At 37.6% G+C, this 14,090-nt stretch overlaps 1 protein-coding gene across 2 annotated transcripts in view; it reads right to left on the bottom strand.

Moving 5' to 3' along the window:
- Nucleotides 1–14,090, bottom strand: part of LOC127454832 (rho GTPase-activating protein 5-like) — a 62,388-nt gene that overhangs the window by 36,131 nt on the left and 12,167 nt on the right. For both annotated transcript variants that reach the window (XM_051722286.1, XM_051722287.1), the window contains exon 3: nt 12,421–12,574. In XM_051722286.1, the coding sequence (XP_051578246.1) occupies nt 12,421–12,574 (154 nt within the window). The remainder of the gene's footprint in view (nt 1–12,420; nt 12,575–14,090) is intronic.

Below are 14,090 nucleotides of genomic sequence, written 5' to 3' on the forward strand. Positions count from 1 at the left end.
AACTGATGTCAAAAGCAATCCCTAAAAGCACTAGGATACTGTTAGGTCAAGCAGCGCCATGTAAGGTCCTAAGCCTATGCTTTTTACATAAACTCTTAGATGCCTAGATTCTGGGGACTAAATGTGTCTGAAAGTGGTTAAAAATTAAGCCTTGACATATTTAGTCATGCTGAGTTGACAGCTGGATGACTGGCGTAAGTGCTTTCAAAATAAAATCGAATCTAAGTTGTGAGTGCAGCAAGTTGGCCCTTATCAAAGAGGGGTGGGTTTGTGTGCGTTTAGCCCCATGAGAAATTCATGGCAGTCAAGAGGATTTAGTGGAGCTGAGCAGCCTTATCTACTGCCTGCAGCTAAATGGCATCCCCTCGCACGGTCCTCAGAACTATGTGGAATTGATTTAACGAAAAATTTCACAGTGAGTGTTCAACAGTACAGGTGCACATATGGTTGACAGAGGCAAATTCTGATATAACGAAAATAAGCTAGCTGTTTGTGGAACATGTGCAAGAGGCCAGACAAAACAAAATGAAAAACAAAACCCTCAAAAAGACAAACAAAAACCACATGTTTAATTATTCAGCGTGAGTTCTCATCAAGGGCAGAGTTTGAAGCCATTGCAGTGATATGAGTTCAGGGTCTATGCTTAAAGCAGTGATGCATGTGTACTGTGTCATCTGGTTGAAGTCAGATGAGCTGTGGTCCCTGACCGGTGTACCCCGGACATCTGTCCTTCAGCAAACAGTGACCACATCATTCGCTCCAGCTCATCTCTAATTCATCATGAACAGATGGGATATGCTTAAAAATAGTTGTTTTTTAATCCGCAAACTACAGCAATTGCATAATGAGGTGAGTTTAGCTATTAGAAAACGAATGTGTAAGTTCTTTTTGGTGTGTTGTCCACAGTTTAATATTACTGTTTAGGGATGTGCATAATTACCAGTTTTCATAATCGACTAGTCCTTAAGTTGTTTGAACGACTTGTCGACTAGTTGGTGTTAAGGATAATAATGTATAATTAGGCTTGCTATGTTCACGTGACCCAGAGTAGATGCCTTTTAGAGGGATATACAGATGCTAAGAGCAGCACTTCAACATCTTACTGCACAAATCTATCAAAGCAAGAAAAGTAAGAAATAAGAAAGGCTCCAATGCAGAGTGGCACAAAACCATTTATGCACATCTTGAACGCAGAAATATGCGCTTCAGTTTAACCGAAGTCAATGTTAGGCACAGTATTAGTCTACTGCTTATTGCTTACTGCACAGTATACACTGCATACTGCTCACTTTTTTTTTAAATAGTATATGAAACAGTATGCATTATGTAATTGAAAGATTAACATTTTAACAGTACTCTGCTACATTGTTAGTGAGTGGTGTCAAGTAATCTTAGATGAGTAATTCTGCATTTGTCATTCCATTTTGTGAAAATTTCGAAATCTTTGGCAGTCTGATCAAAACTTAAAGTAAGGTCAAGTGAAGCGTATTGTAATGTGGGATATTACTGTTGTATTCTGCATATTTTGGCAAATGTAGTTTTACGTAGGCTACTGCAGAAATATTAAGAGTAGCATGGTAGAATGCAATTCCGAACATAGCCATGGCTTTTATCAGTTAATGAATTACAACCACCCACCCAAAAATTTTAATTCTGTCATCATCAGCCTTGAACAAATACCATTAGGCACGTTTGGAGCATAAAAAGTTTGCAAAGTTCTGCTTTAATTCTTAAAGTTTATACGCTGCATGCTTGATTTGCCCACACACAAACCTCAAAGCTTATGGCATCATCGTCCTTTCCTTCATTACATTTTCTAAGCCACATTCTCGGTCTAGCTCCAATGGCTGATGTGTGGCATCAGCTTGTCAAAGCCAAGCGCTTTTGACATCCCCTCCCTCCAGCACGGCAAGCAGTAGCAGGCCAAAGGGAATAACAGGACTTTGTGTTGTCGGACACTTATTGCTAAGCATTCGCCAGAGACCTTGATGTGTCAAAGGAGGAAAAAGCCAGAGTCATCAAAACTTTCTGCAACCCTCCAGCAAGGTGCTTGTCTACAGTGAGCAACAGGAGAGAAGTTCCACTAACAGATCAAGAAGAGCCTATCGGATTAAATCATGTTTACAATGATCTAGTTACTTCCTGAAAAGTTTAACGTAAAAATGTTGAACATTAGGGATGTCAATTTAACACATTAATTATCTCCTGACCTTTATGTAACTTCTGTAATAAGGAATATTACTACTATTGGAGCTTTTCAAGCTTGGAGTACCATCTTCATGCTTTTGCGAACATGCATCAGTGCAGCCAAACCAACAGGACATGTTCTTGCATTGAAAACAAGCTAGACGCAGTGCAACAGAGTGAAAAAGAATGCCCAATTTTCTTAAGAACTACTTTTAAAGTGGACACAATGTCTTAAAATCATGACACAATAGCCAAAGATGGCAGTTTGCATGTGTACATGACCAACAATAAAACATGTTGCAGACAGCCCTGTGTAAACAGCCCTTAAGTATACAATGACAAACTCAATGTGCAAAATGGATAGTATGGAATGTGGATTGTATGCCAGTAATAGGCTTATGTTCTATGATATGTAAACATAACAAACTATTACACTTCTACAGCCACTTTTTGTTGTGTCTATTCAATTATCACTAATAGCTACTAGGGGTGGGGGGAAAAATCGTTTCAACGATGCATCGCAATTCATACTCAAACGATTCTGAATCGATTCTCAAAAGAATCAGAATCGATTCTGAGTTCAGTATAAATCATGTCAGAGCAGTTTAGCGTTGTAAGCAAAAATGTATTTCTATGCAAAAAAATGCAATTAAAAATAAGCTGTCTCAAAGGCTAATAGAGGAGATTATTTCATTACACAAGAAAGGTCATGGCTAAAAGTACATTTCCAAGGCACTTCATTTTCCAATAAACAAAGATGGCAGCACCATTCATACATTTTTAAAATATGGTACAACAGCAACCTTCTTGGGGTGTGGAAGAAAGCAAAACTTCACCAAGGGAAATGTTGACTCCAGTTGACTTGAATATTCAAGAAGTAATTAGGAAAGACCTGTGGAGTCCTGGAAGAAGGTTTTATAGACGTATGACACTAAATTGAAAATGAGTTTTAGACCCATGGGTCAGCAGTATGTCTGGAGTAAGATGACAAGGTGATGACAAGAACGACACCATCCCCACAGTCAAGCATGGAGGTGGGTCAGTCCTGTTATGGGGGTGTTTTGTGGCTGCAGGAAATGGCTATCCTGACTATGTGACTGACACAATGGATTCTTTCAGGTATCAGGCCATTTTGGCATGAAAAATGTGATGCCTTCAGTGTGTACATTGAAGCTCGGTGATCACTGGAATTTCCAGCAAGATATTAACACCAAGGATACATCCAAGTTGTCCAAAATATGGTTCAGGGATAGGTCGTGGAATGTCCTTAAATGGCCTTTTCAGTCCATCATTAAAATCTCATTGCAAACATTTGTTGGGATTTCAAGGAAGCAGTGGCAGCACAGAAACCAAAGAATGTCAATGAGCTGGAAGCTTTTGCTCATGACAAATATGTCAAAATTCTAATAGAGAGGTGTCCGAAACCTGAAATATTTATTTGATGTTATTAAGGATATAGGATGCTCCACAAATGATTGATTTTGGGGGTTGGATATTTTTGACATGACATTTGTGGAGAGAATTAGTTATTTTTTATTTAAAAATTTGGGTAAACTGAACTTCTCAAAATCACTCAAATGTGTATTAAAAACTTACTTTGACTGTTTACTGAGGTTTTAGTTGATGTGTTTTAATTCACATCACCAAAATGTATTGATGGTCAGGGGGGTTAAATAATTTTGATTGCAACTGTAAGTGTGCTGTTGACAAAGTGTTATTTAATCATTCCTGAGGTGATTTACTTGATTGCTTCTCTCTCTGTGTTTGCGGAACTACAGATGTTGGTAAAAAAGCCACTAGTTACTGTCATCAACTGTAACTAATAGCAGTGGGGGCTTATAGTGGAGGGTTAGTTTCACACCACAGAGATTACAGCTTCTTATTAACAAGCTCTTCCTCATTTTCTTTCTGAATGTAAAGTGATTAGAACCTTCGGTTCTCTTTCTCTCCCCGTGCACACAGAAAGAGCCCTCTCATTTAAGAATGTGAAAAAAACCTCACCACCTTTAAATAAAAAAATGAATTCCTCCTACTGCGTTTGACTTGTTTTGGAATTGTCCAGTGTGTGTTCATCAGTCTAATGTGCAGCCAGGTGGAGCGTCGGGCACACAGATATTTAAATACTGCTATATAGACGGTATAGTATTAATCTCTACCAGTTGCCACGATATATATCACTATACCTCTCAGCCCTACTAGTAACTATACTACAGTACCATGGTAATTGTTTTGTAAGGCTACAAAAGACGGCAATTTTATTATTTTATTATTTTCTATAATGGTATAGAGTTATTTTCCTCATTTAAAATTCAAGACATCATGTCGAGTTGTGATACTCTGTAGCCCCAGGCCTCAAGCAGCAGAAATGGGGCATGACAATTATTCCCCACTGAGTTAAGTAATCCCTGTGGCTGGGAGGAAGCCTTGGTGTATTGAAAAGCAGAGCTAAAAGGCTAAAGAGTTGTGAAAAGGCTGACTCTTTGCATGTTCACTGTTAAAGACTCACTATAAAAAGTGCATCATTGCAACAACATCTTTTGAAAAGCACAGCATCTTGATTTTGTGACCCAGTGGCAGTGGCTAGTAGTGATGCCCTCAAAAGGTGAAGCTGAATGGGATGTACGCAAATTGCATCTGAAGAGATACAGACTGTTTAAAAACGTAAGGCTGCCTACCTAGACATTTTCTCTCTGAAATGATTTGTTATACAGTAATGCGGTTTGTGGTATCCCAATGTGTAAATAAACCAAATAAAAGAAGCATAAGCAATCCTGTCTCTATCCTGTCACAATTCATCAAAGTTTTCAGGGAAAACAGTCCAATGTAGCAGAATGACAGTTCATAGATTGTCTATAAACACACTTCTGACCTTTCCAGCTTAGGGCTGCCGCAATTGTGCAATTTTAGTTGCTGATTAATTGCTGTACAAATAATTGTGCTTAACAACATGCCTTTTTGCTCATTTGTAAAAGCAATTCAGCTACATGCAGCTGAGTTTGCCTGCTGTTTGCTATCCATGCTTGAGCACGACATTTTCCAGTGTACCCAGTGTGCCAAAGCAAACCGAAGGCATTCAGCTATGTGCTTCTCTGGAATGTATCTTATTTCACACGTGGTAGAGTGCAGTCATTGGTGAGGTAATGTCTTGTTAAGCTCACATATTGGATAACATCTGTGCTTGATCAGACCTGCGAAGTGGCTTTCTTTTAAATCCTTGGGAATTACATGTTTTATTTGGCTGTATAAGTTGGAAACAGCAGTTCTGAAGAGCTTGGAGACTTTGTAAAGCTTTTCATTGCATTCATATCACATATTTAGGCACTCGGCCAGAAGATTCTACGATAGCCTATTGCTAAAAAGGTAATGCAACTGCGATTTTTTGGTATTGGGCCTTGTTCAGACTGCCACTAAAAGTCAGATTTTTTGCTATCCAAATTGTATCCAGATGAGTTTTTGATAGTCTGGACAGCAAAAAACCACATGAAATCAAATTTTTCCAAATCTGAATCAAACCACATCAGGAGGTGTTTTCAAATGCGATTGAAATCAGATTTTTTCAGATGCGTCTGAGTCCGGACTCTCTGGTTGCTCAAATCGGATTTCAAATGGTCTTTTGCGTCACTCTTAACGCAACACACAACGATGACATCAAAAATCGGTGACGGAAATGCCAGAAGTATTCATAATGGCATGTGCAAAGATTTTGGCATGTCCATGGATTCAAACGGAGAGGAGAACACCACTCAGTGGACTGACACAGAGGTCAATTGCCTGCTGGCACTTTTGGGGGAGGCTTCCATCCAGGCAAAACTCGAAGGCAGTTATCGCAATAAGGCCACTTACCAAGAAATATCTCGGGGCATGGAGGAAAGGGGGTTCCATAGGTTTTTCTTGTGCGACGGAGGAGTTCTGCACTGCGACTGGACAGGGCGCTTATTTGGAGAGCGAGATGACGCACCTTCATTTTTCCCGCATCTGTTTTGAAAGCATCGTCACGTGGGTACGCATACGTCGTTATCAAAGCAACCCATGCAGATAGGTTGATTATGTCTGAACACACAAATCTGATTTGATCACTTGCAATTAATAGTGTGGACAGTCTGCCTGAAAAGATCTGATTTGAGAAAAAATCAGATTTGCCTGCAGTCTGAACATAGCCTTGGTGACTTTTGCTGCACAACCAGCCCAGCCGAGTTATTGGGCTTTCCTTCTTATGTTAAGACCTAAATGTGCCCTCAGGGAGGTCTTCGTGTTTGGTTTTGCAACTTTCCCTGAGTTCATGTTGTTGACTTCAACAACAGCTCATCAAAGATGTTGGCAATATACAAAATGCCTGAGCCTGTGTGCAGGGCTACGAGATTTAACAATAAAACAATTCCATACAGTTAAATCTCAAAACATTTCATTTCTGCGACACTAGATTCATCAAACTGAATTGTAAAAATTATGATTATTTTCAGAAAGTTACACAGTTCTGCTTTGAAAGAAATCATTTATCAAATAATTATTCGTTCAGAACAGGTTTTGGGTCCAAATTAATTGCACAACAATTTTAAATTGCATTTAAACATTCTGAATTTTCAGACTGATCGTGACTGGACTGAATTCAGCAACGAAGTGCGTTGAAAGTTCTGCCGTTGAAATCGCTCTGTGCTGACCAAAATGCATATTACTTCCCCCTAGTGGCCGACGCTGTAAGTGTTGTTGAACCTAACCTGTTAGTACATGTGAACTCCCAGTTTACAGGTGAAATTTCCACAGAGAACCACCAAAAGTGAGTTGTATTTTTAGTTGTAAATGATTTAATTAAGTTAAAAGGAATGCAACTCCCAAACCCCAACCCTAAATCTAACTGTCAGTGTTGTAAAATGTTTTATTTAGAGCAAAAATGCAACATCCAAATCGCACTCACCATTGTTTATTTTTAACGCAATTACTTCCTGGTTCCCATGGGAGCAGAATCCGTGTTTTGGATCAGTAGCGCTAGAGGGAAATGTGTTCACAGTTGATTTGCAAAAATGTCTGATTGGTCACCAGCTTATGTTGTATTTGGGTGCTGGTCCCCCAGCATTGGATGCTGGTGTACTGGTGTCCCCACCAGGCTTTTAAACTAGCTTAACCAGCTTCATCAGAAAACCATGCTGGTCAAACAACTTCGCCAGCTAGGTTTTTGCTGATGAAAACATGTCTATGCTGGTCCACCAGCTAGACCAGCATAAACCAGCCTAGGCAAGCATGGGAATTGCATGCTGGTCAAGCTGGTCTTTTTAGCAGGGTGGGGATAGCGCTTGCAGTAATTTGGCAGAAAGTGGTTGTTTTCAGGGTAAATTAACTTTCAGAAGCAACTTGTCCATTTCCGGTGTGATCATGTTGAAAATTAAACAGGAATTTAAACGCAACAATAGGGAACACATCCAACCAACAAAATGCACTTAACTTGTATTCCATCTGTTATGACATTTTTATTATTGGCACAAAATGTCCTTATTTTAATGGGAATGTAATTGTGAAATCTACAGATTGTGCAACATAAGCATCAACAGCAACCAAAGCAGTTGAGGTCAGCTCATAGACGATCATGTAATAATTGTAACAGGCCTATTCACTGGCTTTTTCTGAGTATATACCTATTCATTGTCTGTTCTGTTCCTGGTTTCTGGCCTCCTTTAATAGTTAGGGTCTGATATAAATATCCAGATATCCATAACATTTCATTAAAAGAATTCACACAGATGAGGTTTTTACTGCAAAGCTCTGCAAGGAGGAAATTACAATGGTGGCTCTCTTCTGCTGGATAAATGGAGCATCCAAGACTAAATGAGCCATGAAAGTCAATTAGGAAACATCCATAAAGACCATTTTCTCTATACAGTTTCTAACGCCACAGGCTCAGATTTTCAGAATGGGTGAGGCACAAAGATAAAGTACTGTGTATGTGCATACAGCATGTTTGGGGAAGTGGGTTCTTGGGTTAGTTGTTCTTGACCAAAAGAAATACAGTTAAGTATTATCATTTCCTCTGGGTTTCACAATACAGGAACAAGCGAGATAGAGGGGAATAAATGGGTGGGAGTGAGCGGCTGGCTTGAGGGGGGCAGGGTGTTTGATGAACCTTTTCATCTGCAAAGCTCTTTGAGGCAAGATGCTTTCAAAAAGCTCTTAAACAGAGGCCCGCGATGCTCAGATACAGCCACGGGCAAACTTTACCATCTCCTCTTATTCCAGAGGAAGAGAAAGGAAAACTTAACAAGGCCAAGATACATCTAAGGTAATGACAAGCCATACACATTCAATATAACTGCTCAGTGTGACCCCACCATCATAAATAACATTTCATTTTATAGTTAGTAAAGTGTCAGTTATTAGTAACCACAAGTACAAAAATGACAAAACTAGGGATGCACCGATCCAACACCTGGATCAGTATCAGCTCCGATACGGAAGCTTTTAGATGGATCGGGTATCGGCCCGACGAGCCCGATCCAAATCCGATACTGTGTGTTAGTCATGTTCGTTCCTGTCAAGCTTCAAAAATTACATAAAAGAACCGTAAAAACACCATTAAAGCAGTTAATATGACTTGTGCATTTTATTCAAAGTCACTTGAAGACATGTGATAGCTCTGTGAATCACAAAAGGCTGTGTTTAATAAGTAAATATATAGTATGCGCAGCGCGTTAGTGAATGGTTCTGTTCTGTGGACACAAACTCACACACAGGCTGGTGATGCACTCACGGCTATTTTTAGCCTTCACAGCGGTGCACAATATTTGAGCGCTACTCAAGTACAGCATTTCAGATGTAGATGCTCAATAGTTCGGTTCACTTATAATATGCATTTAGAACGGCACCAGAGGTGCATTTTACCAGAATTTGAATAAGAAGTGAATTAAACTGCAGTGAACTTGCCTACAAACAGACACATACAGGACTTCCAGGAGAATTCAGAATGTCAAAATAAAAGCGTGAGGGTTTAAATAGTGCACGATTTAAATATATTACTGTTGTATTTAAAATTAAAAGTCAATAATAATAATATTAATAACAATTTATTATTATTATTATTATTATTATTATTATTATTGTCATCATTAGTATTTGTTTACAATTTATAATAATATTTAAGTTGAGAGGGTTCCACAAAATAACTGTGAATGAAAAGTGGACTGATGTCTTACAACTAAATTGAACAAAAAAGAGACCTGAATCTTTTAAAGTCCAGATGCAAGTTGAAACATTTTTGGGGGAAAAAAAGAAGAAAAAAGGCAAAAATAAAACACTTTTCTACTTAAGACTTGAAGACTGAAATTACTGTTAATTTTGCTGCTACATTATCCAGTATACTTGTTAACAATAAAGTTTTTCTTAATAAGCTATACATTTATATTGAAATAATTTGTAGTTAGAGGTTTGTGTTTCTTTACATATTAAAGAGTACTCCCAATTAGTTCCACACAATAATGTAAAGATATTCTAAACTGATTATGCAAAAAAACAACACTGGTATCGGCTTGGGATCGGTATCGGCCAATACTGAGATTTCCGATATCGGAATCGGAAGAGAAAAAGTGGTATCGGTGCATCCCTAGACAAAATATGATGTAGACCACAGATCTAAAAAAAACGTAAATTAGCAACTGTAAAGTGCAAAAGTCCATATTCAAAATCTAGAATTCAAAATCTTATTTAAACCTGGAAATCAAAGTTTTAGGATTTTGAAAATACAAAACAAACATTATGACATAAAATCAACACAAAATATTTACAATTTCTAGGTTACTAATCAAATGAGCAAATCTGTAACATTGACCATGTTAACTTTTGACCATGTACAAAAGATCAGATTTCCTTGCTTCCATTGAAGCACACAAGATGCTCTTTGGAACATTTTCAAATCATGCTAGAATAACATGGATCATCAACTTGTGGAGTCCATGCCGGCTCGAGTGAATACTGTCAAGACATGGACATACCAAATACTAAAACAAATCTGAAATTCACATTAGTTTTTCAATTTAACTTTTCACTTAATTTGTTATGCTGATAATATACAGTAAATTGTAATGGGAAAAAAAAAAGAATTAAATAAGGCAATACCCAAAAAGTCATCTTATGATACATCTTATGATAAAGCTAAACAAATCTTTTGATAACGCTTCTTTGTACAACTCACAAAACAGTGTCACAAACAGAATCAATCACGCCGCACATTAACTGTGCACTTAACAGAATAAGCCTGTCGCAATTAATAAATAAGTCTGATCGCGATTATTTGATCTAACTGCGGTTCTTGGGCATTCAAATTCCAATCACATTTTAATGCCCAAATAAGGACATTTTAAGCAAAGATACTGTATAAATGCCATGACCAGCGCATTTGTGTCTTTTATTCGAGTCTGAGCATCACTGAGCCGCACCGCGGAGGTCAACAAGCTCCTGTCCTGATGCACACTGTCAGCAGATGCTCGCATCAAACTCCCGCAAAAATATAAAAGAACAAGTATAAACTTTGATAGTGAACGCGAAGCACTCCTGTTTCACTTTAAACGATCGTGAAATGGCAAATGTTCCTGGTTCATACACGATGTGTTTATGACACGCAAGCTTACTCTATTATAAAACAAAATCTCAAAGGTTTTGCTTCATGACAAATAAGGGCTTGTGGATTTAATCAGAGCATTAAAATAACGTGTGAAAGTGAAGAAATTAGAACAGAAATATTTTACTATTGCATAATATAAAAAAATATAATAAAATGTATATATATAAAATTTTTACTTTATTTTTTATTTTTTTAAAAAATTAAATATATGAGTTCAAAAAACAAGTGTAAATGTAAAAAGTATCAAAACTAAAGTTGACCAAAAAGAGAGACATTTTTTTTAAGTATTTAGAAATATTTTGATATTTAAAATATTATTTTTCATGTCATTCATAAGTTTTTAAAGCCTGAAAAGGAAATCAAAGTTTATTCCTATTTTATTTTTTTATTTGTTAATTTGAAGTTAAATATGTAAAAATGACTTCTTAAGGTGAATGAAGCACACATGCAAGAAAAAACACACCTTAAAAAATATGACAATTTATATGACAATTAATCGTGAAAGCCCTTAACGAGACAATTAATCGTCACGGCCCTAAAACAGACCATTAATCATCATAATCGCAATTATTTGTTTGACAATTAATCATCAGCCAAATTTCATAATCGTGACAGTCCTACAACAGAATGAAATCAAATGTGAAATCAGCAAAAATGTTGGATCTTCATTGGATTTACATTGGCTTCATATAGTATGTGCATGCCCACACAAACTGAAAGCAAAACCAGTTCACCAGCAAATTGGCCTACTATTACTCTCACCACAGACACTATGCCCACTGTCAGTACACAGCCAAAGAAAACACAAACCGTAGCTTTATAATTTCCCTAAGAAACCACATCACTGCATGTCATCCATGCATGAGTTTCCCTAATCAACTGCTGTTGCCAACCTGAACGGCAGTATGTGGGTGTCACCTACATGCTAATAAAACCTCAAGCTATATTACGGGTCAGCTGGGCTTTATTGACTGCTGGGTTAGTCAGAGTTTCCATTGATCACTGAGTCAGTTACAAAACAAGCTACTGAAGGGCATGTTGTAATCAAACAAGCTGCCACTGTTGCAAGGCCTCATTTATTGCTTTAAGTCTACTAAGCAAACTTTGTTCAAGTCTAAATATGGCCTAAAATATCCTAAAATCCTGTGTCTACGATATACGTTAGGCCTCAATGTTTAAATGTCACTTATAGACTCTGTAAAAACCGCAATCTATCTACACAAAGTGCTCTGGGAAAATCATAAACAGCACCGTAAAAATCCATTTAATCATTTACCAGACTGAGAACCCTACTTCCCTGCCCGTCAACTTCCTGTTGTGTCAGAATTTACCTCAGAGTAATGTATTTAATTAATTTACTTATTGATGGTATTTGAACAGCATGCAGAATTTCCTGCCCTTTAGAATATAAGCTGCATCAGTACTCAACAAGAATGAAAAACTAGTTTAACAGTCAAATTGTGTCAGTGGCGAACTTATAAAACGTTAAAGATAACTGATTTTGAGCTAAAGACAGATTCCTAGTAACCTATAATTAAAAAACGTACAAGATGTGTTAACACATTTTCAGGTGCAATTTTAGTTACTGATCTTGAAATGAGTCATTCCGCTTTGGAAACCAGGAAACCTACCTGTACGTTCAATGTAGTCGACACACTTTTCAATAAACAAAGGAATAGGCCTATCAGGAGAGACCAAGCTCTGAAGAGGCTGCCCAAAATAGTTGCTCTCCCAATTTCTTCGTGTTGGTGGGTACAATGGCTTTGTAGTCTTTGTTGATTTTGTCTGTTAAGAAACGATGACACATTACTCACTAGAATAAATACAATGTATACTGACATATCAACAATAACATTTCTTTGTGCCTTATGTAACATATAGTAGGGCTGAAATCGACAACGTCGACAATAAAAAATTGTCAAATAGTCGTTTGATCTCATTTAACATAACATGAGATCACATTAAACTCTAATGATGGCGTGCAAGAGCAGCACTGAAGCTCGCGCCTGACTGAGGAAGAAAACAGCTCACAGACGCACTCCAAACTTTCCAACCAGCTTCAGGTGATGTAGATCGCCAAGTATGAAGGAATAATACAAAAATACAAAATAAGTAAATACAGAAGCACTCTCATTGTGGAATAACCAGAGCCAGAGCTGCCGCTCCGCTGAAGCAAAACTTGCGTGTCGAGCGTCTTTAAAGGAAACACCCCGGCGTTACATCTTTAATGCAGTTATATTTAATGCATTACAGCTTTATTAAAGTTCAAATAATAAGGAAGCAGATCATGTAAATAACTATAAACTCCAAAACTGGCATTTCTCTGTGCGGTCAGCGCCTCTTCTATGAGTAATGCGAATGTCCTGATCTAAGGGGTAGAGACTGAAACTGTAACAGGCTGATGCACACTGACTTGGGGACACTCATCCCTCGAGCACACATGCTTTCTGCAGCTAGATTATAATGCGATGGCTCGCGACTTATTGAATCATAATATATTAGTCACTGTGTGTTTGTTATCGAAGAAAATTGGCAATACGCAGCTTTATTAATAAGGGAGAGTTTGTTTTTTGTGAGTTAAACATGGATTGAAGTGAACAGAAAGGTGAGAGAGGGTAGTCTTCACCCCATTATACACTGCAACAAAATATGTTTTTTTTTTTTTTATTAATTAATTTTATTTATTTATCACACATTATACATTTGCACATATACAGTGAAATTCTTTTTTTTCCCATATCCCAGCTAGGCTGGGGTCAGAGTGCAGGGTCAGCCATGATACAGCACCCCTGGAGCAGATAGGTTCAAGGGCCCAACAGTGGCATCTTGGCAGTGCTGGGGCTTGAACCCCCGACCTTCTGAACAGTAACCCAGAGCCTTCACCGCTGAGCCACCACTGCCAATATAAATATCTAAAACTCCTTTAAAACAACTTACATTTACTTTAGCAGCTATACTGCAGAATAAAAATGTTGAATTTATAGACAATTTTAAATGGAAAACAAGACAAAAACACATGATGATGATAATAGGATTTTTTGCTGTACATTTCTTTTACCGAATTAAACTTAATAAAAAGTATTTTTTGTGAATGTATTCAGTGAATGTCATTTAGAGGTACTTTTAAAAGATGATTTTGTCCTCTTTATTGTTAGCAAGCACGTTTAATACAACCTTTTAAGTCGGGCACAAGCTAAACAGTTGGTTAAGAGCTAATGATTAATCTTACAATAACTGCCGAATAATTGTTCTAATAATCGTTAGATTAGTCAATTATCAAAATAATCGTTAGTTGCAGGCC

The sequence above is a fragment of the Myxocyprinus asiaticus genome, chromosome 17 (genome assembly GCF_019703515.2).
Source record: "Myxocyprinus asiaticus isolate MX2 ecotype Aquarium Trade chromosome 17, UBuf_Myxa_2, whole genome shotgun sequence".
In the NCBI taxonomy this organism is placed as follows: domain Eukaryota; kingdom Metazoa; phylum Chordata; class Actinopteri; order Cypriniformes; family Catostomidae; genus Myxocyprinus; species Myxocyprinus asiaticus.